The sequence below is a fragment of the Natator depressus genome, chromosome 19, assembly GCF_965152275.1.
Source record: "Natator depressus isolate rNatDep1 chromosome 19, rNatDep2.hap1, whole genome shotgun sequence".
NCBI classification, from domain to species: domain Eukaryota; kingdom Metazoa; phylum Chordata; order Testudines; family Cheloniidae; genus Natator; species Natator depressus.
This window is the reverse complement of record NC_134252.1, coordinates 2,570,228-2,596,270: the sequence shown is the minus strand read 5'-3', so window position 1 is coordinate 2,596,270 and position 26,043 is coordinate 2,570,228. Positions and strand designations below refer to the sequence as shown.

The following is a 26,043-nucleotide window of genomic DNA, read 5'->3' as shown; positions in this document are numbered from 1 at the left end:
CAGCCAACCCCACACCTGCCCGCTCGAATGATAAACAGGAGACAAGGGGTGCACAGTCACCCTGTGATACAGGCAAGGACTGGGCTGTGTGTGAGTGAAGAGACCAGAGCTCCATCTCAGAGGAGCCAGATAGTGCTGATTGGCAAAAAGAGCCCTGCCAAAATAGGATGAAATCATCTATTGCCCTTGGCTGTGGCCCAGGCTGACTCCTTCCTGGCTCGAGGGAGCAGCAGAGAGCTGGAGCGCTGGCAGGGACATCTTTTGCTGCGTCCAGAGGGACATTTAGACCTGTGAATCATCAAAAAGCAATTCCAGTCCAATTACTTTCCCTGGTGAAAGTCACCTCTCTACTAAGATTAGGTAAACCCTCCCTGCCCCCTGGATGGCTGGGATGAACAGAGTGGTCTGCGGCTGTCATGTCTTTGTTGGGTTAGATGGCCTGTCTCTCGTGCAATCAAATGTCAGCACCACACAGCACTGATCACTCACTGTGCTCTGCAGAGGAGGGCTAGGCCAGGCTGTGTGACTTCTGTGACTACGCCATGCAGCGCTGGTACACTGTGCCAGGTGAAAGCAGTAGGGGTCGAAGTCCTCTCCCATAGCAGGTGCCAGGCTGGCAAAAACGACAGAGTATGTGCATGGAAGGATCCTTCTATTATTTCCCCACTTAAGATCCAGCCTCACAGCTTCCCGCCCACCTGCTAGCAGGAAATGGACAAGCTCAGCTAGACACTATTGACACTGGTCTGTGTCTCACTAGAGAGCCAAACCAGGCACAGGGGCTCCCAGCCCGACTGGCCAAGGGGTCACTGTCCATCTCACCTGCACCAGTGACAGGCTAGGAGAGCTCCGGGGCTGTCAGCTGTTAACCAGGGCATAACTATTTCAGGAGCGACTCCTTCTGTGTGTGTCAGAGAAGGGGATTCGTCCCGTTGAGCCATCAGCAGTCTGTGTGCTTTCCTGCCTCTGGCACAGCCTGTGCGGCCCACCTCACCCAGACACAGGATTGAATACGCACAGCGGAGCAAGGATGCATTCAATGCTTGGCTTAACCCCGGTTTCAGAGTAGCAGCCGTGTTAGTTTGTATCCACAAAAAGAACAGGACAACTTGTGGCACCTTAGAGGCCAACAAATTTATCTGAGCATCAGCTTTCGTGCGCTACAGCTCACTTCATTTAATTTTAAATCAGGACACCAGAGATGACAGGGTTTAATCAGCCAGGGAAAGATGGCATGGCTACATTTTTTTGCAGCAATGACCTAGGCCTTTCTGATCTCTTTTCCACTGCAAAGGCAAAACCACTTCTAGCATTTGGATAACACAAGGTGAGCAACCAGGGGTCAGTTAATAATCCAACTGTCCCTGCTAGCTAGCCCTCTGGCCTGTCTCATGAGCTGAGATTTCCATCTTGCCTTCCATTCTGGTTCTAACTTCCTAATGGAGAGAAGGTAGCGAATTCTCAGGTCTTAGCTGGTGAGCAAAGATTTATGTGATAATAGAAATAATCCACCAGCCATTGATCAAAGAATAAAAATAGAGCGATGGCCCAAGCCACAGGCCAATGGAGTTGGCAAAGGGCACTGGAGAGACCTAATGATAACACAGAAGAAGCTTGTTGGTTTCTGGACAAAGATTTTATTTGAAAAAAGTTTACTGATCAACTTAAGAACGAGATGGGACATAAAAGTGTCCTCCTTCCCCTTACCTGCCAGAGCATCAAGAAACACACCAGAAGGTCTCACAGAGGCCTTAAAAAATTAAAAATAAACCCCTATGGATGATCCCTTGTCTGCATTCCCCCCGCCCCCCCTTCATCCCCCCAACACCAATGTCAGGAAGCTGCCCTAAGAAACCAAAACCAAATCCCCGTAACAAACAGAGAAGGGATTTGAAAGAGCAGCCCAGGGGATCTTTCAGGATGAGACATGTTTTTTGTAGTCTCTAAAACGGTAACAGAGACAGGAAGATTTCCAGTACAGAAGTGGGGGTGATGTTATAAGGGATTTGACAGCTGTCGTTCCAGGTTAGAGCTCCCTGGGAATTCTGGGCAATGCCCAGGAGAGTTTATTTGTGTCTTGCTGTAGGGAATTCCTTTCTCCCTTTGTCTCGGCCTCCAAAATAGCGCACCTTGTGGATCAGCTGCAGCTGCTTCTCCACTGTGGCCTTGATATCCACTTCGTCAGGGATATGGACATAGCGGACATTCCTGCCGGTCACAAACAGGTCATCCAGCTGGGAGACTCTGCCCTGCCTGTCTGTGAAGGTCACCTCAGCCAGGCGAATGTTCATGAAGGCGTCCACATTGGTGATGCGGCCCAGCACGGTGCTCTCGTCGCGGAGATCGACTGTGGTGACGTAGCCGTGGATACCTTGGAGTAGGATGACCAGGCTGTTCTCAGCAATGGTGCGCTCTTTGACAGAGTGGCTGATTTCCATTGTACAGCGCTACCCAACTACAAGGAAAAGAGCAAGAGAAGCCTGTGTAACGCTTGCTGAATTCACCCCATGTTAACTCTCTCCAACAGGTCCTGCTGCTACCTCCGACTGCCCCTGGCCTCCGCTAGTCCCGAGTTCTGCAATGTTGGGGACAGTTTGTCGGGACCACATTATATAACACATACGTACATGGCTGAAGCTTTCAGGATGAACTGAGCCCTGGTACACGGGGCTGGCCAGACAACCAGAAGCATCAGTCTCCGAAGTTCTCTCTGCAACCGGCACATCACGGACATCAGCAGGCGCGTCAGACACAACAGTTAACGCGCCTCACTTCCACCCTCTACAGGCCGAAGGGGGGTGGTCTCCGTCCCATTCCCTCCTTAAACCACTCTGCCGAAACCAGTCAGTCCGGGGAATGCCGTGCCTGCCGTGGGGTCCGTTTTGGGGACACGCACGCTTCACGAGGCAGCACGGCCTAGAGGCCTGAGCAGGGGCCCAGGAGCGGCAGAGTCAGAGATCCCAAAGCGAGGAGGCAGGCGGTAGTCCAGGAAAGCTGATGCTCAAATAAAGGGCAGGTTTCAGGGGAGCAGCCGCGTTCCTCTGTATCCGCAAAGAGAACAGGAGGACTTGTGGCCCCTTAGAGACGGGCCCGTTTATTTGAGCCTCAGCCTTCGGGAGCGGCAGCCCACTTCATCAGATGCGTGCAGTGGAAAACAGAGTGGGGAGACGAACGCATCCGATGCCGTGGGCGGCCGCCCACCAAAGCTGATGCTCAGACAAATGGGTCCGTCTCTAAGGGGCCACCAAGCCCGCCTGTCCCGAAAGCCAAAGCGGGTCGCACCTAGTCTGAGCTCCGGGACCAGCGCGTCCGCAGGAAATCCCGCCTCGCCCGCACGCCGGCCACGGGTGGAGACCCCGCCGCCGCCGCCCTGCCCCGCCCCCAGGCCGGGCGCGGCCCCGCGCGGGGGCTGCCAGCGCTCACGGGGGTGATGGGGGGGGTCACAGGGCCGCCCCGACCCGCGAGGGGCCAGAACAGCCCACGGGCTCGGCCAGCCCCTCACCGTGGAGCCGGGTCCCCCGGCTCAGACAGCGACCCCCACCCGCGGGGGACAGAGGGGCCCGGCCCGGCTGACCCCGCCCCCGCTGCTTCCCGACGCGGGCCGGGGCCGGCGGGTGCGAGCGCCCGGCGCGTGCCCGCGGGGAGGGGAGGGGAGCGGAGCCACGCGCGGGCGCGCACACGCAGGCTGGCGGCTTCGCTCACCGGGCTGCTGCTCCTGCAGGGGACGAGGGGGGGGGGGGGGCGGCGCCCCGGGCTGGCCCCGCCCCCAGGCTCCGCGCGCTCCGGGCCGAACTCGGCCTCTTCCGGACCCGCTCCCCAGATCACCGCGCGCCCAGCAGCGCGTGCGCAGTGAGCAGAGGGCGGGGCCCAGGTGCTGAGGCCCGCCCCCTTTCAACGCGCGTCTGGGGGCAGGGCGGCCGCTGCCCATTGGCTCATGTCCGGGGCGGGGCGGGGCGTGGCGCCCTGCGTAGGTCGCAGGCCCGCCCCCTCCCTGCGTCCGCCCCTTTGGGCCGTGGAGCCACCGCCTATCTGCCCCCGGAGCATAGAACCCCCCCATCTCCGCCCCCGGGCCATGGAACCCCCCCCATCTCCTCTACCCCCCCCGGGGCATAGAACCCCCCCATCTCCGCCCCCGGGCCATGGAACCCCCCCCATCTCCTCTACCCCCCCCGGGGCATAGAACCCCCCCATCTCCGCCCCCGGGCCATGGAACCCCCCCATCTCCCCTGGGCCATGGAATCACCCCCCATCTCCTCTACCCCCCCCGGGGCATAGAACCCCCCCATCTCTGCCCCCGGGCCATGGAACCCCCCCATCTCCTCTACCCCCCCCGGGGCATAGAACCCCCCCATCTCCGCCCCCGGGCCATGGAATCACCCCCCATCTCCTCTACCCCCCCCGGGGCATAGAACCCCCCCATCTCCACCCCCGGGCCATGGAACCCCCCCCCATCTCCCCTGGGCCATGGAATCACCCCCCATCTCCTCTACCCCCCCCGGGGCATAGAACCCCCCCATCTCTGCCCCCGGGCCATGGAACCCCCCCCATCTCCTCTACCCCCCCCGGGGCATAGAACCCCCCCATCTCCGCCCCCGGGCCATGGAACCCCCCCCATCTCCCCTGGGCCATGGAATCACCCCCCATCTCCTCTACCCCCCCCGGGGCATAGAACCCCCCCATCTCTGCCCCCGGGCCATGGAACCCCCCCCATCTCCTCTACCCCCCCTGGGGCATAGAACCCCCCCATCTCCGCCCCCGGGCCATGGAATCACCCCCCATCTCCTCTACCCCCCCCGGGGCATAGAACCCCCCATCTCCACCCCCGGGCCATGGAACCCCCCCCCATCTCCCCTGGGCCATGGAATCACCCCCCATCTCCTCTACCCCCCCTGGGGCATAGAACCCCCCCATCTCTACCCCCCCTGGGGCATAGAACCCCCCCCATCTCCTCTACCCCCCCCGGGCCATGGAACCCCCCCATCTCCGCCCCCGGGCCATGGAACCCCCCCATCTCCCCTGGGCCATGGAATCACCCCCCATCTCCCCACCCCCCCTGGGGCAGAGAACCCCCCCATCTCCGCCCCCGGGCCATGGAACCCCCCCATCTCCCCTGGGCCATAGAAACCCCCATCTCCCCACCCCCCCAGGGCAGAGAACCCCCCCATCTCCGCCCCCGGGCCATGGAACCCCCTCCCATCTCCCCTGGGCCATAGAAACCCCCATCTCCCCACCCCCCCGGGCATAGAACCCCCCCATCTCCGCCCCCGGGCCATGGAACCACCCCCCATCTCCGCCCCCAGGCCATAGAACCCCCCCATCCGCCCCCATCTCCCCACCCCCCCGGGCCACAGAACCCCCCATCTCCCCTGGGCCATAGAAACCCCCATCTCCCCCCCCCCGGGCCAGAGAACCCCCCATCTCCACCCCTGGGCCATGGAACCACCCCCCATCTCCCCACCCCCCCTGGGCCAGAGAACCCCCCATCTCCGCCCCTGGGCCATGGAACCCCCCCATCCGCCCCCATCTCTCCACCCCCCCGGCCCATAGAACCCCCGCATCTCCCCTACCCCCGCTGGGCCAGAGGAACCCCCCCCCATCTCCCCACCCCCCCTGGGCCATAGAACCCCCCATCTCCACACCTGGGCCAAAGAACCCCTCCATCTCCCCTACCCCCCCTGGGCCATAGAACCCCCCCCCATCTCCACCCCCGGGCCATGGAACCACCCCCCATCTCCCCTACCCCCCCTGGGCCATAGAACCCCCCCATCTCCGCCCCTGGGCCATGGAACCACCCCCCGTCTCCCCTACCCTGAACTCCCTCTTATACTCATCCACATATTAGGCTTGTTTTACTTTAATGATAAAAAGAAAATGCCCCTGCCCTCACTAGCATGTATGATTTAGGATCAGCTCCTGATTTATTACCGTAAATCTACTATTGACATTTTACTGGAACTAAATCCACTTATTCATATCGACAAGTTAATTTGTAGCTAAGAGAAGGTTCCTTATTTCTTGCAAACAACAGACCACAAAAGTAATCCAGCTGAAAGTTACTTTCCAATTGCTACATTTATAAAGAGGAATATCACTACGGGGCAATAAGAAAAGGGGTAGACAGCCTTTAGGGGCTGAAGTTTACATTGCTCAGTGCCAACAGGTTTACGCTAAGGCAGAAAAACCTATGCACTCGGGAAAATATTTCTGAAGAACTGGAGTCCGCTGTTTTGTGATGGGGTAGAAACAAATAGTGACGAATGTTACCGTCCCTTACTGAAAAGTGAACAAATATACATCAGGTACATAGAAACGCAAAGACGACACTTTCTTTGATAGTCGGTCATTTCGAGGCCTCTCACGTTTATGAGTGCAGCAAAAAAGAGATTGCTACTGTTTAGTGGTGGACTGACGGCTAGCTCCATGAATTGAAGCACACAAAATCTCTGGCTCAACTGGCAAAGAGAAGGGACTGTTCCTTCCATGAGTGCTTAAGAACCACACACAAGCTAGTATATATTACACCAAGCTTCACATTTCCCATTATAAATGGTGTCTAACGTATCCAGACTTCCCCCAGCTAAGGTTCAGGGCGGAACATGAATGCCCACTTCCCCTTTCCTTGAAATACTCAAGATTCTAAGTCTGAGGCATGGAACAATCTAGAGCTTTCACAGAAAATGAAGGAGGCAAATATTGAAAGGTCACATTTAAAATTAGAGTGGTTTTTGTAGCATGTGTATTAATGCCACCCAGACTGATTCTGGGCTCTGAGGCTGGCCTGTGCATTCAGTCATGACACAAACAGACTGGATTTGTAATAGCTCCATGTGGTAGGAGACTAGCAGCAGGTTTCTGTCTATGTCAAATTGTAAGTGACTAAATAAACAGCTTCTTGTTCTGCCTGTGCTTCTGGGAAGCAGAGTATCATAATTCATCCATCATAGCCAGTAAATCATCTCCCTTGCTTGTGCTCTGACTGGGCTGATCCGTCACCTCAAACTCTCCCATGATTCGAGCCAGCTCCTCATTCTGCTGTTGGTCCTGTTGAAAAGGAAAAAAAACAACAACATCTAAATTCTTAATTTCACAATTATTGTCAGAGAGTTCACCTCAAGACTTAAGGTCCAAAATTTGACCTAATTTAGAACTGTCATCATAAGCTTAGAAAATCCCTCAGCATTCTGAATTTTATGTATTTTAACATAAAAAGTATGTTTAAGAAAATATTCTTTTCAGTTACGGAGAAATTAACTAAACGCCTGATGAACCACCAGTTTTGTAAACACTACAAATAAAAACAAGCGTGTAGTCCTCTCTTCCCCCCATTGGTTAATGATAACACTGGCCATTGCTTTTCCCTTAAAATAGCTAATGATGGAGCCTGCCCTTGCAGTTCTGGCCTGTGCAGACCACAGGACTGGAATCAGAATACAAAACTCAGGTGACATACTTAACCACCTGCTTAAAGTTAAGCATGTGAGGATCTGCAGGTATAGGGCAACAGGAGCAGGCAAATGGTCCATAGGATCTGCCTTCTCTAGCCTATATATTTTTAAAACTTTGTGCTTTGGCAGGTGAGTAAAGGAGATACAGTTGCAGATATTTGCTATATTTCAAATTTTATTACTTTGTAATTGCTAAGTCTGCACATAATTTCCATTACTGATTTGTGATCTTAACAGGGTTTTGTCAAAATACATTAATATTTTTAAAATTTATCAATTATTTTCTCAGAAACAAAGAGATGATAAAGATCAATGATCTGAAATACACTATACATGCCTGGGTTGCTTGTATGTTGATAACTTTGTAAGATAACTCTTCAGGCCTGGTCAATGCTGCATATCTGATTGAAAGCATAAAAAAAGTTTACTTAATCTCATGTATGACAGATAAGGGAGTGAAGGGGAAATATCGGGTTGGTTATTAATTTACTGAGCATCCTTCTTCATATAGCAACCCCTGAACATCCATGATTCTTTTGCTAACTATGGAGAGATGCTAGTTTTTCTCTAGTACAAAACACATCCAGCTAGCTTTAACTTTAACTAATCAGACAGTGGAATGGCAGCCTTCCTCTCCCCCCGCCCTGCCCCCAGCCAGAAAATAGATCCTTTATCAAAGAGACTAGGATGATTAGAGCTGAGAGACCGGATTCGCTGAATTGTCATTAAGGCTATAATAAAGCTCTTATTTTGTGAAATGTTTATTTGCTTAAAAGGAGATGGAGGGAGACTGGAAATGGGATAGAGAGTATTTCGCTTCAGCCACAAGTTCAAATCTATCAGGTCACTAGCGATCAAAAGTCATTACCATCCAATGGGGAATTAGAGGCCTCAGTCACTTTATAGTGGAGAAGACTCCACGTTACAAAAAACCCCCACCTGTGCTAACTGGATTTCTGGTTGGTAATTTCAACAGTGGCCACGGTGTGAACACACCAGAGAGACTGAACTCCTCTCTTGTCCCTGGAGAGGATCCATCCAGGTCAGGATTGAGCTATAATAGAAAGCTTGCCCTGTGCTGTACCTTCGCTTTGGAGAAAGGGCTTCAGTCTCCAGGACTGTCAATGCTGTGCCTCTCCCCAATACCAAAACCACACACACAAAATTGCGTTGGAATTAAGCATACTTTTCCTCCTCGTCTGTTGTGAATAGGTTTAATCGGAATCCCGGCTCACTGCCATTGGGTTTCTTGATCTCCAGGCCTCCCATTAATCTAGCCAAAAAGTTCAGTTCTTCTTTAGCAAGAGGGTTAGGGGCTGCATTCTCCTGCAGAAAACAATAATGGATTCATTGGATGGACAAACAGAAAAAGAAGGACTATACTCGTTTTGCTGGTTCCTGGTATTGTAAAGGACAACATTTTTCAATGTGATATTATTATTATTAAATATTTTATATTATAGAAGCAATATGGTGGCTGACTGATGTTTAGCGCATATGGACTCAAACTGAGTTGCGCATACAGGACAAAATAATTGTCTGGCTAAACCGAACAGCTGAAAAGTCTGTAAAACCAACTTCCAATTGTTTCAATAGGTCAAACAACTGGTTAGGGAAAACAACAACAAAAACAACGATTTTAGCATGCATAAAGATCAGGACAGAGAACAATACAGAAAAAAATTATTAAACCATGATATAAACCACTGGTAGCCTCCTCTAATATGCTCTGGTCACCCCATGGCAACAAGGACAGTACAAAATTGGAAGGAGTTCAGAGAAGGCGAAGAACATAGAGGCTTGGAAAAACTCTCCTATATACAGAGCCTTAAGAGGCTGGGATTGTTTATCTGAGAAAGGAAGATGAATAGGAGGGGTCATGATAAAAGTATATAAAATACTGAATGGTCTAGAAAAGGAAGATTGGGAGCTTCTGTTCTTCATGTCTCATAAAAAAGCAAGGGAAGATTGAATGAAACTAAAAACAGTGGCAAATCCAAAACTGATAAAAGAACATACTTTTTTACATAATGCGTAATTAGACCAAAATACTTTTTGCCACAGAATGTCACTGAGGTCAAGAACTTAGTGAAGCATGACGGGGATAGAAGGACATCCGACCTTTGTGTGGGATGCCAAACTCTTGGATGCTCCTGACATATGCGTCTCTACTGGCCGACTAACACTGTACCTAGAGGGAAAAATAAAAAAGTTACTGCATGCAGGGAACAAACAGTCAGTTCCTGTACACAGGGTAGGAGCCAAAGAAATTTCTCTGCCTGCATAGGCTCAAAATACGATTTCTGGATGATAACATTATATCCATACATTCTTTTCTGGGGACAGTGAATAATTGGGACGAGCAGTTCTAATTCAGTTTTTTGACATATGGACTGTGCTAAAGTGCTTGAGTGAAGAAAAGTACAAATGGGCAAAAAGTACTCCTAACTCTTCTTTCCTGAATGGCAAAATTACTCAGAAGAAATCTATGTCATCAAACGTATTCCCTGAATGCAACCTAAGTGATCATTACATGCAGCTCACAGAAGGTGTACTACTAAACTACAGATCCAGCCATTCCTCAGCTCTGCTGTGGACAGGAGTTGAGATTTTGCTGTTTCTTTTCTGGGGCTATTTATATACATCCATACATAGCTACTGCTAGTTGTGTCGTTCTCCTCCCAGGAAGACATCACTAAACTAAAGGTGTCAAGTTGATAAAGAGCAGCAGAAGTGGCATCAACAAGCCAATGAGATACAAAGACTGAAGACATATTTTCCTCAACAAATCAAGAGCTATTTATCTTCAAGGCTGACCTTCAGCAGGTTTTATTAAGAATTTTATATGTAGTTTCTATGTAGGACACTTTACTTACATATTTGTCCCCAGTTTAAGCACTCTGTCTCCATAAAGATCAAATGAACCTTCCCTTTGTGGACTGATATAATTTCCACCATTGGTGAATTCAACCCTTTTAACTTCATCTCCGTTGCAATTAAACATCCTTAAAGGAATAAAAATAAATCATTGTTATCTCAGGATATTTAGTGATGCTCTTCAGTGCTGACTTGCTTTGCTCTTCATACTGGAGGATGGGGGATCAAGCTCTCTTCTGTCAAATGTCTGATACTATTATAAAAAATTACTAAATTGATAACAGGCAGTGATGTAATTTTAAAAGAATAAATAAGGGGCTGGGACATAAGGGGCTGGAACAGGGGATTACAGACGAAATACTGAGCCTTTCATTGCCAGATCATTGCCAGATTGTTCCAAGTCCTGAGCTATACAAGTAATACCCAACAGATGGTCAGTGATCTATGCGGAATGAATGATCGTTTCGGTGCACTTCCCACTGAACAAGTATTCTCTTTACAGTTGGTACCACCTGCTCCTTTGTGGGCAGCCATGCACACTGGGGGAGCTGCATACATAATAAATAATGGTCTAGAAATCACCTGATGAGTCCTGGAACTTCTGTTCCCCATGGAACAGGACCTGATATTGGCAGCACAAAGCGACCATTCGAGTTTTGTACTTTATCCTTTAGAAAGATGGAGACCTGCAAAGAAACACCCCACCCACAAAAATACCAGTCAAATGACTCCTAATGTAAACCATTTGGAGCCTGATCCTGCAGCCTTCCTGCATGGTAATTCTTGCCAAAAATCAAAGGAAGGCTGATATTTGAAAGGACTGTGGGATTGGGCCCACAGTAGTCATATTCTAGTCATCGCCCGCAGACTGGAAGTATTACTCTAACTTTAACTGATCATACTCAAATGAATAAAACAGAACCCTTTATTTTATTTAGGAATGTCGAATCCTTGCTGTCAATCCCCAGTTTTTCATGGTTTCTTAGTCAAGCCTTTAATTAAAAAGAAAAATGTTTGTCAGTCGAGTTTGTACATAAACAGGTATCTCTGGGTTTGTGAAATCTCCCAATAATGAAAAACCCAAGTCCAGAAAACAGTCTGTATATTAGTATTTAAAGAACTGCAGCTGAGCATGGACAGTCGTTGCTTTTCATACCATTCTAGTGAAGGGGACGTTCATTTAGTAAAAGCTCTTGGGCACACTTGTTATTTATATTGTGCTCAGTTTTTTCAGTTACAGAGAGATCAAGCACATCAATGCAAGTTACAAGCCTGAGCAGCAAAAACACACCTGTTTCAAAATAGTGTAATTATAACAAAATACGTACATTTTATTGCCACAAAATCAAACTCACTGTTTTTCTTATGGGCTAATGAAATGGGACACTTACCCTGATGTGCATGTCCTGAAAGAAAATTAGGAGTGTTTGCCTGATCAGCTGAAATTCACCAGCAGAGAGACAACTGTACATCTAGAGAACAGAAAAGAAATTATAACTGTAATGTTTCTAAGCTGTTCTGTGAATGACCTGTCCCATCTAGTCAAATGTGGCCACAAAAATGTCAAAATTGTGTTGCAAATAAAAATCAATAAAGGGCAGTGTGGTAAGCTGTCATTGTTAACAAACCAATTCCAAATTCAATTCCTACTGAAGTCAATGGAAAGACTTACACTTTCATGGGAATTGGATTGGGCCTTAAATAAATAAAGAGCTTAAAGTGAGCCAATATGAAAACAACACTGGAATTCTAAACTGTTCAGTTTCAAGCAGTGTTTTTAAAACACTTCAGAGCCTTCCTTCAGGTTCAGAGGGGAGCAGAGTGATTTGAGTTGTTCCCTAAGGTTGAAAGAAAAGATCCACATTGGAAAAAGAGTGGAAAAAACAAACAGCTGGGAGGCCTATAGTTCATCCAATAATTGGGCTCTTACATCGATTAGCTGCCGAAATGTTTCGTCCACTTGGTTAAGAATGTTAGGGGAGTCTCGTATAAAATCCTTGATAGCATCCAGATGATTGAAAGTGACTAACAGTATGTCTTTGGGTCGAGGACAGAGCAGAACTTGGTATTTGAAAGCCATAGTCATAAGATCGTAGAGCTGTAAAATAATACAGGGAAATCTGGTTAGATCAAAAAGCCTAGGTCAGTTATCATCTGGTGCAAATCCTACTGTCAAGTCAAGTTTAATCTGGAAAGTGATTTTGAAAACTCATCCCAATACCTGTATGGTAAGAGCTATGATCTTTTATTCCTTTGGTAGGTTTTATACATACTTATTACATGCAGAATTTAATTTTTAGTATCTAAACCCATAAGGTAAAGTATTCACAGGGGCTTCCCTCAACCTCCTTAGTTACAGCCACAATTATTTGCATGTAAAAATACTCTTTGCAGGCACACATTCAGGTATTTGCACATACAAAATTGAGGGTATGAATTTGGGGATGCCCAAACAGTAATAAGCATACACACAGTTAAAATTAAGACACACCTAATGAATACCCCAAATCAAACACTTTCACACTATCAAAGCAGAAACATAGAGTATTGAATTTGTTGTTGTTTTGAGTTATCTTAATGTGTCTGATACTAAGGTGTATTTTCTAACACCTTTCCTGGGTTTAGAAAGAAAGCAAAGAGGAGGAACTTTTGCATGGAGTATTTCTGTCACAAAATGCTTGATAAACTGAGAATGATATAAAAAAATTCTGCTGCAATCAACACCCAGTGAGAAGCAGCACTGAAGAAAGCAACAAATGGCTTCTAATATCTAGAATAATTTATGAGGGGAAGACAATCTTTTTACCTTATCCATGCTCGCCTGATTCAGCCTCATGATTGAAGCATGAGCCAGCCGGTCATACACTGTTCTCAGGGCCTTCTTGGAATAGAGTTCCTGTGGTTTAAACAGCTCCTCCATAAACTTTTTATTGAACATGGTTGTGATGATATCATTCATAACTGTAAAGACAAAAGAACCCATCTTGTTGATTTTCTATACTGACAGACTTCAGAAATAGCTAATGCTCTATTTTGTTCCACATGGAGGACACAGACAGTCGGGTGTGCGACGATTCATATGAATTGTTACCTATGCAAACCACACACAGAGCCACAACAGAAAAAAATACTGGTATTCTACACCAGCAAACACTTCAAGTGTGGACGCAGCTAAACAAAAACCATCTCCGATGAGAGAAACAAATTATACTGGTAAAAGTGCAGTTCTGCCAGTATAAATGCATCTACACTAGGAGCTTCTGTTGGCACAGCTCTGTAGGTCAGGGATCACACTTCTTCACCCCTGCGAATGACAGAGCTGGGCTGGCAGAAGTCTGTAATGTAGACACAGCCATAGGCAACAAACACTTTTTTTCTGATGGGAATAAGACTCTTTTTAGTGCATTGTTTTTAAAGTCATGTCTATCACTTTTATTATTTTTTTATTTAAATTAGAAATGTCTGGTTCAGTGAATAGGCTGATATTGCATCTAATGCCTATTTAGCTGTAATTCTGCTCCACAGGGAAAGCTTTGTGGTTCTAAATTAGATTGGACTTACACATTACCATCTTAAAATAAATTATGGTCAACTGAATCTTTTTCTCCCTTTAGAAATGTGAGAAATAAATTTCTTTTCCTCTTTTTAACAGAAGTCTATCAAATTATTCAAGGTTCCTTGTCTGAAGTTTTTGTGTTGCACAGATTTGGATTTTTGGTGGTAAGGAAAGCATTTCAAACACTGGCACCACTGGAAGATAATACTGAGCTCTTCCACTGTGATTTTCATATGAGAATCTCAAAGCACTTCAAAACATTTAATAAGCTTCACAACAACCTGATGAGGTGAATAGTACCTTTTTATATATGTATATTGAGGCACAGAGCTGTTAAGTGACTTACTCAAGAGATGCAGTGACAGAGCAAAGAACAGAACCATGGCGTCCTGCCTCGCAGTGCTCTGATCTAGCCATCAGAGTACACTGCTGGCGTACACATCTAGAGTACACTGTACACGGCTTTTCTGAAAGGGACAAAGGCCACCAGGGAGAAATTTAGCAGTGATGCGAGGAGGTGTAACTCCACTGTCTTCAGCACTGAATTTGGCCCTAAACTCTGTATCACACACACTCACGTCCCACTATGGAAATGCTGAATGAAAGCGAATATTGCAGTCCATACCAAGACTACAGAGCAAGGATTAAGCCTCTTCTAAGCAGATGACCACTACCAAAGATAGTGATGCTAGCAAATTCAAAGCGGATTACAGAAACTTCCGGGCAGAAGTCAGAAAACAAAGATACTTGGTGGTCGTGATTACTTATATAAATACTGACATTATTTCTTACTGGTAGAGTTAGCCATGCACGCTCACTATTGTGGGAGCGGGGGTGGTGAGTGGGTCTACTGCACAGCAGCGGGAGCTATGTCGCAGCAATTTTCACCTTCTCTGGCACTAAATAATACTGGAAACTTAGTTAGATATCCAGGGCAGCTGCTAGGTACCATTCAGGTGCTGAGAAGCTGGAAACAGATAATTCAGGGTGCTGGAGCGCAAGTCACTACTGATGCAATTCCGTCTATGCTTGCTTGGAGGTAATATTTACAAAGATGCAAAATAGCATTTCCCCTTGTGGGCATCTTAAGACATTTCATAGGGGATCCCAATCTATTCTCAGCTTCTAAGAAGCAGTGACCCAAATAAAAGCAACTACGATTAAAAGGTTTTTCTTCCCCCCACTGCCCACCTTTGGAATGTACTGTCCATAAAACATTTTATTTGTCAGTCCTAGCCAGAAAAGTTTGCTTCACAGCAGTACAATGAATCTTAATTCAACATCCCTTTAGTAATGAAGAAAATCTAATGCAATGTCAATAAGTATCAATCATTACATACTTTATTTTGCAGCTGGGCAAACATGAAAAAAATCAGACCTTCTGCCCCATAGCAATAAGAACATGAATATTTTATAGCTGTTTGCACACACTGCACACTTTTTGTGCCCACCAAGATCCATTAAGGTCTTCTCCTTCACCTGTTACCAATGCCATCCTATCAAGTAGCAGAACAATCCTATTTAGAGTTGCAGCAATACTCAAAGTCTCTCTATAGGTGTTTCACAATGGAATGGAATGAAATGGGACGACTTGTATTAACCACACACATCAATCCTTACATAAATTAATTCCTGCAATTAAAACCATTCACATTTCTTAAAATAGAGCTGTGAAAGCAACAAATATTCAAATAAATAAACAAATAAAAAGGGCACAGTCAACCCCAGTATCATTCAAAAAAACACACCTTGACAACACACTTCTGATAGTGAAATGTGGCATTAATTTCTTTATAGGAACTAAAGACAATAGCTTTGGATCAAGCAAAGGGATCCCAGAGTGTAGGTTCTCCCAAGGAGAACATGTTAGCCATTTGAGTTTGGGAAAATAAAAAAAAAACAGAGGCGCGTCACTCTAAGCAATGCAGCAAAAAGGCAACTAAGCACAGAGGGAGCTCAGCAAGCAGGACCAGGGAAAGGGATCTAAGTGCAGACAGGAGACATCCCCACAAGGAGAGAATGCAATTGATGTGAGAGAAGATGGAGGATTCATAGAGGTTTTTCCATAATCATGTCACATGAAGTGAGCTGTAGCTCACGAAAGCTTATGCTCAAATAAATTTGTTAGTCTCTAAGGTGCCACAAGTCCTCCTTTTCTTTCCACACATCTCAGTTTCTAATGCAGTTTAACAACAGATGGCTCACCTGCATGACAGGAAGCAGATAACTTTCTTTCTTGATAAAGCTCATGCTTCCCAGATTACATTCAAATCAACCAAAGGAATAATCCAAGACCAAAACAGTTACACATTTTTACCTGCTACAAGTTTCCATTTAAAACAAAATCCAGGTACACAACTGCTGACAACCAACGTTATAACTGACTCCAGCCGTGAACAACAGACACATACATGTTCACATTACAGTCCGCCAACTACTAATTACTGCTTCAGACACCAGTCACAGGTTACATTTTACACAGTTGCAGCAGCTCCTTTAGCTACTCATTGTGTAAACGTGAACAATTTTATATTAATGATAAATAACTGAAGTCAATGAAGTAGATGAGGATGGGTGAAGCCTGAATCATCATGATATCATCAACAACAGAACCTTGTGATTTTTGACTGTTGACTCCTCGGGGATCGTTCCTTTTAATAGTAGCATCCAGCAATGGATACGGCATGTTTTTACTGTATAATCCTTGCACAATGAAAGTATTAAAGCTTTACTGATTGATCTATGTGGAATCCACATTTGTGCCTTGGACCAAATCAATATGAAAATCAGGTGGTTTTATCCTCCGCATCCCACTTTTGAATGTGTTACATTAGAGCCCGACAGAACCTTTTGATATGATAGTACATTTTAAATGCTGCAAGAACATGTAACTGCACAAAACACATTGTGGAGCCACAGAGAAGAACGGAAGCAAACTCCAGCATATTCACATGTCAATACCCCTTGATATAGGGCTGTCAATAAATCGCAGTTAACTCACGCGATTAACTCAAAAAAATAATTGCGATTAAAAAAATTAATCACAATTAATCGCACTTATAACAATAGAATACCAATTGAAATTTATTAAATATTTTTGGATGTTTTTCTATATTTTCAATATTGATTTCAATTACAACACAGAATACGAAGTGCACAGTGCTCACCTGATGTTATTATTTTTTATTACAAATATATGCACTGTAAAAATAATAAAAGAAATAGTATTTTCAATTCACCTCATACAAGTACTGAAATGCAATCTCTTTATCGTGAAAGTGTAATTTACAAATGCAGATTTTTTTGGTTACATAACTGCACTCAAAAACAAAACAGTGTAAAACTTTAGAGCCTACAAGTCCTACTTCTTATTCTGCCAATTGCTAAGACAAACATGTTTGTTTACATTGACGGGAGATACTGCTGCCTGCTTCTTATTTACAATGTTACCTGAAAATGAGAACAGACGTTCGTTCACATGGCACTTTTGTAGCCGGCGTTGCAAGGTATTTACATGCCAGATAGGCTAAACATTCGTATGCCCCTTCATGCTTCAGCCACCATTTCAGAGGTGATGCTGATGATGCTTGTTAAAAAAATAATGCGTCAATTAAATTGGTGACTGTACTTCTTGGGGGGAGAATTGTATGTCTTCTGCTCTGTTTTACTCGCATTCTGCATATATTTCATGTTATAGCAGTCTCAGATGATGATCCAGCACCTGTTCGTTTTAAGAACATTTTCACAGCAGATTTGACAAAACGCAAAGAAGGTACTGATGTGAGATTTCTAAAAATAGCTATAGCACTTGACCCAAGGTTTAAGAATCTGAAGTGCCGTCCAAAATCTGAAAGGGATGAGGTGTGGAGTATGCTTTCAGAAGTCTTAAAGGAACAACACTCTGATGCAGAAACTACAGAACCCAAACCACCAAAAAGGAAAATCAAGCTTCTGCTGGCAGCATCTGATTCAGACGATGAAAATGAACATGCGTCAGTCCGCACTGCTTTGGATCGTTATCAGGCAGAACCCATCATCAGCATGGAAGCATTTCCTCTGGATCGGTGGTTGAAGCATGAAGGGACATATGAATCTTTAGCGCATCTGGCATGTAAATATCTTGCAACGCCAGCTACAACAGTACCATGGGAACGCCTGTTCTCACTTTCAGGTGACATTGTAAACAAGAAGTAGGCAGCATTATCTCCTGCAAATTGTAACCAACCTTGTTTGTCTGAGTGATTGGCTGACCAAGAAGTAGGACTGAGTGGACTTGTAGGCGCTAAAGTTTTACATTGTTTTATTTTTGAATGCAGTTTTCTTTTTTTTTGTACATAATTCTATATTTGTAAGTTCAACTTTCATGATAAAGAGACTGCATTACAGTACCTGTATGAGGTGAATTGAAAAACACAATTTTTTTTTTTACAGAGGACATATTTGTAATAAAAAATAAATATAAAGTGAGCATTGTACACTTTGTGTTCTGTGTTGTAACTGAAATTAATATATTTGAAAATGTAGTAAACATGCAAAAATATTTAAAATAAATGGTATTCTATTGTTGTTTAACAGCATGATTAATCATGATTAATGTTTTTAATTGTGCGATTCATCACAATTAATTTTTTTAATCGCTTGACAGCCCTACTTATATATCATAGTGAAAAGCACCTTAGCTAAATGTACAGAGAATGCTGAAGGCTTTATTCTGAAAACTGAATCATAACTATTAAAAGGAAGCTGTTTAAAGAGGTATTGGGCCCTGGAAACTGGAGATCAGGGAAGGTAGGGGATTAGGGAATTGGGAATATCCTTACAGAAATACTGCTATGCAGCATACATGACTACTGCCTGCATTTTACACATGAACAATGCTCACAGAACTCATGCAGTCATATGCTTGTATTTCTATAAGGTTAATCAACAAAGACATTCAGATTTGGCTAGAAAGTTCTCTGGTGAAGATACCATCTATTAATATGCATTGCTCTGATTATAATTAATTTTCAGAGAAGCTATTTTTAAGGGCTGCATGATTGAAAGATATTTATTGTTAAAGGGTCCTTGATTTACTTGTGTTTAGATCTAAAATTATTAATGTATTTTTTAAACAGAAAGTCTTGGTTGAAGAATCACCTGTTTTGTGTTCTTGACAACTGCTACAACTACAACAGTGTGACAACAGGGTTCGGAGTGTATATGTGCATATGGGGTCGGTGTGCGTCTGTGCAAATGGTTGTGTTGATCTACTGCATGCAGCTAAAAGGTTACAGTACCTCGTTTCCTGTCCACATCTGTCCATTCATCTACACGAAGCATACAAAACAAAAACAGTGGTTCAAGTAGTAAGAACAATACTTGCAAGGAGATTAAAAGAAAGAAATTGGAAAAATCTAGTTAATGGACTTTATGTTTCATGTCAGCATTCAATGCTTAACAAGAAAAGGCTGCCTGCCATTTTTACCTTTCACTCACGTTAAAAACCAAACACCAATGGTGAAATCCTGGCCCCTTTGAGGTCATTGGCAAAAATCCCACTGACTTCACTGAGGCCAGAATTTTATCCCAAGCAAATGCTCAGCACTTTTGACATCAAGCTGGGAAAGGGAAGAGCTAATGTATCTGGTTGTTTTCAATACAACTAGATTTATTACTCACAAGTGAACAATAGAGAGTCAGCAGTTCTAACCAATGATATCACAACATAGCTGTAACCACATCTCAACCGAAATAAAGCCTGAATCTTCCAGAGTGCAAAATGCAGCTACAGCAGTGCAGGTCCTATGTTCTCATCGAGATGTGTCAAAACTTGTTCACTAATTCACACCTCATGGGTCATTATGTTTACTGGCTTGTTTACACTTACCCCACTGCAGCTGCACCAGTGCAGCTACTGTAGCTCTAGTGAAAACATTACTTACGCCAACAGGAGAGCTTCTCCTGATAGCACAGGTACTCCGCCTCCCCAAGAGGTGGTAGCTATGTCAGTGGGAAAAGCCCTCCTGTCGACATAGCACTGTCTATACTGGGGGTTGGACTGGTATAACTACGTCTCTCAGGAGGGTGGATTTTCCACATCCCACAGTGATGTAGTTATACTGACATAAGTTGGTAGTGTAGGCCAAGCCTAAGTTTTGTACCTCCAGCCACCTGAACAGTACACAGCGATGGTGCAATAATATAGCCCTGTCATTACTTTAGCCATTATAATATGAATTGTTAAAAATAGCTTCCTGTAATCTATCCTCTGCTACTGTTAAGCAGTTTTTTCAGCTTGGGAGGACAGATGGAAAAGCATAATGAACCTTTTCCCTTATTTCTTATTGTTATGAAATTTTAAAGTTCTTGGGCTCTCCTTCCCTGCCCCATCTAAAATCATGGTTGGGAGAAGAAAGTGGTTTATTTTTAACCTTAATTTGTTTAATTCAGAAAATGTTACAATGAGAGTTGCATAATGCTACTGATTTAAGGTTGGAGCTTTTGTGCAGTAAGTATGAAATCAAAGGGGGAGGTACATTTAATAATGACGTTACAACTTTATAAATACAGGATCCAAAAACATGTTACTAGGGTCGGCACAAAGTCCAGTAGTCATATATTTATGTTTCTCTTATTTTTAAAATTGTGTGTTTTTGTTTCTCAGGGGCTCAGGAAGCCACCTCTGGGTCCAAAAATAACACCTCAGCTGCTGTTATTGCGATATTTCAGAACCAGAATGATGAAAATATTGTTGAGAAGACCAAATCTTGAGTTATTTTGGTTCCATAAATGGATCCCTGAGGCATTCAGCTCCGAAATACAAATACAGAGATATTCAAGTTTATTTGGGTTTCCATGATAACCAAATGCACAATCTTAGTTTTTACTTTCTTCTATTGTAAGCCTCCACCCATTCCAGCTCTTTACTGAAATAAGTGTAGCAATCTCTAGTATGTAAAGAAGTGATGGTTTTTCTGGAGATGTAGGTAAGTATGATAACTAAGGCTACGATTTAGCCACGGGTATTTTTAGTAAAAGTCATGGACAAGTCACGGGCTAGAAACAAAGAATCACGGCCCATGACCTGTCCATAACTTATACTATAAATACCCCTGACTAAATCTTGGGGGGTGGGGGTGGAGGGCACTGCTGAGGGGGAGCTGGGGCTGCTGCTGCTAAGGGAGGTGTCTGGGGGCTGCTGGGGAGGTGGGGGGGGAGGGCCAGTGGCACCAGCTGCCAGGGGCTGCCAAGCAGCGGCTACTCTGGCCGCCTGGGAGACCGCTGCTCAGGTGGTCCCTGGCGCCAGCTGCCTGGGGCTGCCAGAGCAGCATCCAGTGCAGCTGGCTCCGGGGCCACTCTAGCAGTGGCTGGTGCAGCTGGTTGTGGGGCTGTCCAAGTGGCTGGCTGCCGAGCCGCTCCAGCAGCGGCCAGTGGGTCTGTCCCCAGGGCCACCTGAACAGCTGGCCCTGGATCCAGCTGCTTGGGCAGTTCTGGGGTCAGCCCCACTGGCTGCCACAGAAGTCACGGAAAGTCACAGAATCCATGACTTCTGCGACCTCCGTGCCAAACATGGAGCCCTAATGATAACAGCTTCATGCAGTCATTACCAGAGAGGTACCTAGTGTAAGATAGCATAAATTTATAATGGTGAGAGTAATTAACCATTGGAACAATTTACCAAGGATCATGGTAGATTTTCCATCACCGAGAGACAATTTTAAAATAAAGATTGGATACTTTTCTAAAGATCTGCTGTAGGGATTATTCTCAGGAAGTTCTATGGCCTGTGTTATACAGGTCAGACTAGATGATCACAATGGTCCCTTCTGGCCTTGGAATCTATTAATCTAAGACCATAATGGCCTGATTAGGAAATGCTTGTTATGACTATGTTGTCTTTGCAGTATCCTTCTGATACCATAGTAAGTATATTAATAACTCTCCTATATAAATGAAATACAGGGAAATATCACCCAACAAACATGACTGCATGAGACTAACTTACTACTAAACGGTAGATCACTTTGGAGCAGGAGAGTGACTGATCATATTTCAGAGTGAAATTGCTAAAAACAGGACACTGCCATGAATGAACATCTTTGAGGTCATTTTTGTGCTGCAGCAAAGTCGCGTCTTGGTAGATGGAATTAGTAGGAGAAGGATAATATTTCACCTTATTCCTGTACCTCCATGACTGGTGTTCTCTCTATTTGCTTCTTGGTCTTCTGGGATTTCCTCAGTTTTCTTTTTTAATTCCCACCCTCCTCTCCTCTACTTCACAGTGACCAAGAGCAGAGATGTAGATGCTGCCCTCCAGTCTGTTCCTGGATCAGTGGGAAGGAGTCATTCCTTTCCCCAAAGCAGCAAAGAATGTGTCCTCTGCACACCCAGTAAAGTCTTCCACCTGGGCACATTTTCTCCTCCGCATGATGTCGTATCATTTTACATTATAATATTCTAGTGGAACTCATATTCTAGTGGAACATACATTTCCCATACACAGGCTTCCACCCAGGCAGCTACAATGAGGTGTTCACATCTGCCCCTAAATTAAGGGGATCTAATCACAAACCTTGGTTTCAAACTGGAACTGTTGATTTCAAGGTTTCCATAAAAGATGTAATAGTCGGAAGAAACCTATATATTAGGTAGGGGGATAGAGCATGACTGTGCCATACAGAATGGAAACAGAGTATAGACAGCTGGAGTGTAGCTTTGATCCACATTCAACAATATCCTTCCCCCCCCCCCACACACTTACATTAGTCAGAATTTTTCTGTTCAAAATGTAACATCACCATTTACATCTATGAGTCTAAGTATCCAGCAGTGCTGTGTCTAAAACTCCATTAAAGACAAATTTTAAACATGGTTCCAGAAAAAAACAGCTTGGCTCAGTATGTGCTTGCAACAAGCCATTTTAAAATCAGTTTAGCACAAAATTTGCTCATGGAGTCTCAGCTATTTAGAGGGCAGTGTACAAAGCCTCTTGAACAGAAAGCCAAAGATACAGGATCCAAAAGAGTGTGTGAATTATTTGTTGACTCTCTTTAGGGATGAAGCTAAATTGCGTAGCGGTGTAAATATGAACCTAACTAGAAATGTCAGACATGTAAAGGAAACTGAGTCTTTAGGCAGATATCCACCACCAGCATCTGGAGATGTGATGCCTCCCCATTAGGGCTCTGGAACTTAGTCCTAGCATCTGACCTACTAGCCAGAGGCCAACCAAAAGGCAAGGAGAGGGAGAGCTACAGTCACCCAGGAGCAGGAGGGATAATACAGGTGAGAAATGCACCTCCCCTATTCCCAGGTGCTCAGATTCTCTCTAGGTGTTTATATTGCACTTATCAACATGGCATCTGAGCACCCAGGTGCGGTCTTCAAACTCTGTCCTATTTTTCTGTTCTGTACATAGCAGATATTTGATACATTTGAAGCACCAGCCCTCCTGGCTTCTGGAAGGGAAAGTGTTGTTTCACTGCCCTGCAGGGGCACTTGATTTGTGTGCTTGCTGCTCCACCCTACCCGCAGCCTCTGGTGTTCATATCCCCTTCATTGGTGAACAGTACCAGCCCTGCCTCTGGGGCTCAAAGATTCCTAAGCACCAGTGTGAAATTGACATGATTGTTTGCTGTCTACAGGACTTTAAACAGCAACTATAAATTTGGGTCACAGACACAAGACTCCCCTTTCAAACCACAGGGGCAAGAAGTGGGGCCTTAAAAAAACCCAAACAAGTATCTAATTTCTACATAAGGGTCAGAGCTGCTCCAGGAAAGCTTCCTACTGGCCCCATGGAGAGAGCATGTTGAAGCCTGTCACAGGGATGGAACTCAAGTTGGGTCCATTTCAGAGGTGCAGGGAAAGGGGTGGTGGTAGTGGTGGTGAAGTCGCCTCCTCTAAAAAGCCCTGACCTTCCCACGTGCTCCATTCCCTACACCCTGCTCCCAGTTTCAGCCTAGGCTATGATACACAGGAACTTCTCCACCAGCCCGCCATATTGGAGGGGCTCTAAAGCCAATACATGGCAGGTGAGTGGGCAGAGTAGCACCAGGGCAGTCTTGCCCCAGGCCTCACTTTTGTGGCCCTTCTTAGGGATGCTGGGGGGGCGGAGGGGGGCTGTCCCCTAGCACAAGGCTGTCACCTTTGCAGGCCTGCCCCCTGGGGATGCTCTGGGAAGGGGTAGGGGGGGCTGTAGCAAAGGGCACCCCCCCCGGGGATGCTGTGTTGGGGGGGCGGCCCCTCGGGGGGATGCTCTGGGGAGGGGCCGGGGGTCGGCCCCGCGGGGTGCTGTGTCAGGGAGGATGCTCTGGGGATGGGCAGGGCGGGGGATGCCCCCGGGGATCATAGAATCATAGAATATCAGGGTTGGAAGGGACCCCAGAAGGTCATCTAGTCCAACCCCCTGCTCGAAGCAGGACCAATTCCCAGTTAAATCATCCCAGCCAGGGCTTTGTCAAGCCTGACCTTAAAAACCTCTAAGGAAGGAGATTCTACCACCTCCCTAGGTAACGCATTCCAGTGTTTCACCACCCTCTTAGTGAAAAAGTTTTTCCTAATATCCAATCTAAACCTCCCCCATTGCAACTTGAGACCATTACTCCTCGTTCTGTCATCTGCTACCATTGAGAACAGTCTAGAGCCATCCTCTTTGGAACCCCCTTTCAGGTAGTTGAAAACAGCTATCAAATCCCCCCTCATTCTTCTCTTCTGCAGACTAAACAATCCCAGCTCCCTCAGCCTCTCCTCATAAGTCATGTGCTCTAGACCCCTAATCATTTTTGTTGCCCTTCGCTGGACTCTCTCCAATTTATCCACATCCTTCTTGTAGTGTGGGGCCCAAAACTGGACACAGTACTCCAGATGAGGCCTCACCAGTGTCGAATAGAGGGGAACGATCACATCCCTCGATCTGCTCGCTATGCTCCTACTTATACATCCCAAAATGCCATTGGCCTTCTTGGCAACAAGGGCACACTGCTGACTCATATCCAGCTTCTCGTCCACTGTCACCCCTAGGTCCTTTTCCGCAGAACTGCTGCCTAGCCATTCAGTCCCTAGTCTGTAGCGGTGCATTGGATTCTTCCATCCTAAGTGCAGGACCCTGCACTTATCCTTATTGAACCTCATCAGATTTCTTTTGGCCCAATCCTCCAATTTGTCTAGGTCCTTCTGGATGCTCTGTCTGGGGGGGCGGTGCCTCGGGGGATGTTCTGGGGGGGGCGGAGCGGGGGACACCCCCCCGGGGATGCTGTGTCGGGGGGGCGGCCCCTCGGGGGGATGCTCTGGGGAGGGGCCGGGGGTCGGCCTCGCGGGGTGCTGTGTCGGGGAGGATGCTCTGGGGCGGGGCAGGGGGGGCTGTAGCGAAGGGTGCCCCCCCGGGGATGCTGTGTCGGGGGGCGGCCCCTCGGGGGGATGCTCTGGGGAGGGGCCGGGGGTCGGCCTCGCGGGGTGCTGTGTCGGGGAGGATGCTCTGGGGAGGGGCAGGGGGGGATGCCCCCGGGGATGCTCTGTCTGGGGGGGCGGCGCCTCGGGGGATGTTCTGGGGGGGGCGGAGCGGGGGGCACCCCCCCGGGGATGCTCTGTCGGGGGGAGGGGCGGGGCGCGGCGCGGCCCCCCCCCGGGGATGCTCTGTCGGGGGGGGCCGCGCCTCGGGGGATGTTCTGGGGGGGGCGGAGCGGGGGGCACTCCCCCGGGGATGCTCTGTCGGGGGCTGGGGCGGGGCGCGGCCCCCCCCGGGATGCTCTGTCTGGGGGGGCGGCCCCTCGGGGATGTTCTGGGGAGGGGCGGAGCGGGGGGCACCCCCCCGGGGATGCTCTGTCGGGGGGAGGGGCGGGGCGCGGCCCCTCCGGGGATGCTGTGTCGGGGGGGCGGGCCGGGCGGCGGCCCCCCCGGGCCGGGCTCTCACCTTTGCGGGCCTTCTCCCCGGGGATGCTCTGGGCCCGCAGCCGCTGGTCCAGGATGTAGAGCATCTCCCCGCCCAGGTTGAGGAAGAGCAGCGGCAGCGAGCGGGCCGACATGGCGCGGGGCCGGGCAGCGCCTGAGGGCCCCCGGTTAACGCGGACGCCGTTGCCAGGGCAACGAGGAGGGGCAGGAACCAATCAGGGGGCGGCTTATTGACGGAGTCGGCCTCTTAAAGGGGAAGGGGGGTGATTTGGCCGACAGGAATCCCCGGGGCTC

At 46.9% G+C, this 26,043-nt stretch overlaps 2 protein-coding genes across 5 annotated transcripts; both read right to left on the bottom strand.

Moving 5' to 3' along the window:
* Positions 1-1,882: 1,882 nt before the first annotated feature.
* LSM10 (LSM10, U7 small nuclear RNA associated) lies at positions 1,883-3,861 on the bottom strand. Of its 4 annotated transcripts, none has more exons than XM_074934209.1 (2): positions 3,703-3,861; positions 1,883-2,455 (listed from the first exon to the last, which is right to left on the bottom strand). In XM_074934209.1, the coding sequence occupies exon 2, from the start codon at positions 2,436-2,438 to the stop codon at positions 2,067-2,069; it is 372 nt and encodes a 123-aa protein (XP_074790310.1). In that variant the 5' UTR covers positions 2,439-2,455; positions 3,703-3,861; the 3' UTR covers positions 1,883-2,066. The 4 variants fall into 4 exon arrangements, with proteins under 4 accessions (XP_074790310.1, XP_074790311.1, XP_074790312.1 ...); XM_074934210.1 differs by lacking the exon at positions 3,703-3,861 and adding an exon at positions 3,503-3,600; XM_074934211.1 differs by lacking the exon at positions 3,703-3,861 and adding an exon at positions 3,283-3,305.
* A 1,994-nt stretch (positions 3,862-5,855) lies between these two features.
* On the bottom strand, positions 5,856-25,930 carry OSCP1 (organic solute carrier partner 1). Its single transcript, XM_074934695.1, has 10 exons — positions 25,772-25,930; positions 13,129-13,283; positions 12,253-12,420; positions 11,714-11,794; positions 10,905-11,008; positions 10,322-10,450; positions 9,567-9,636; positions 8,632-8,771; positions 7,783-7,846; positions 5,856-7,041 (listed from the first exon to the last, which is right to left on the bottom strand). The coding sequence occupies exons 1-10, from the start codon at positions 25,881-25,883 to the stop codon at positions 6,925-6,927; spliced, it is 1,140 nt and encodes a 379-aa protein (XP_074790796.1). The 5' UTR covers positions 25,884-25,930; the 3' UTR covers positions 5,856-6,924.
* Between the last annotated feature and the right edge of the window lie 113 nt (positions 25,931-26,043).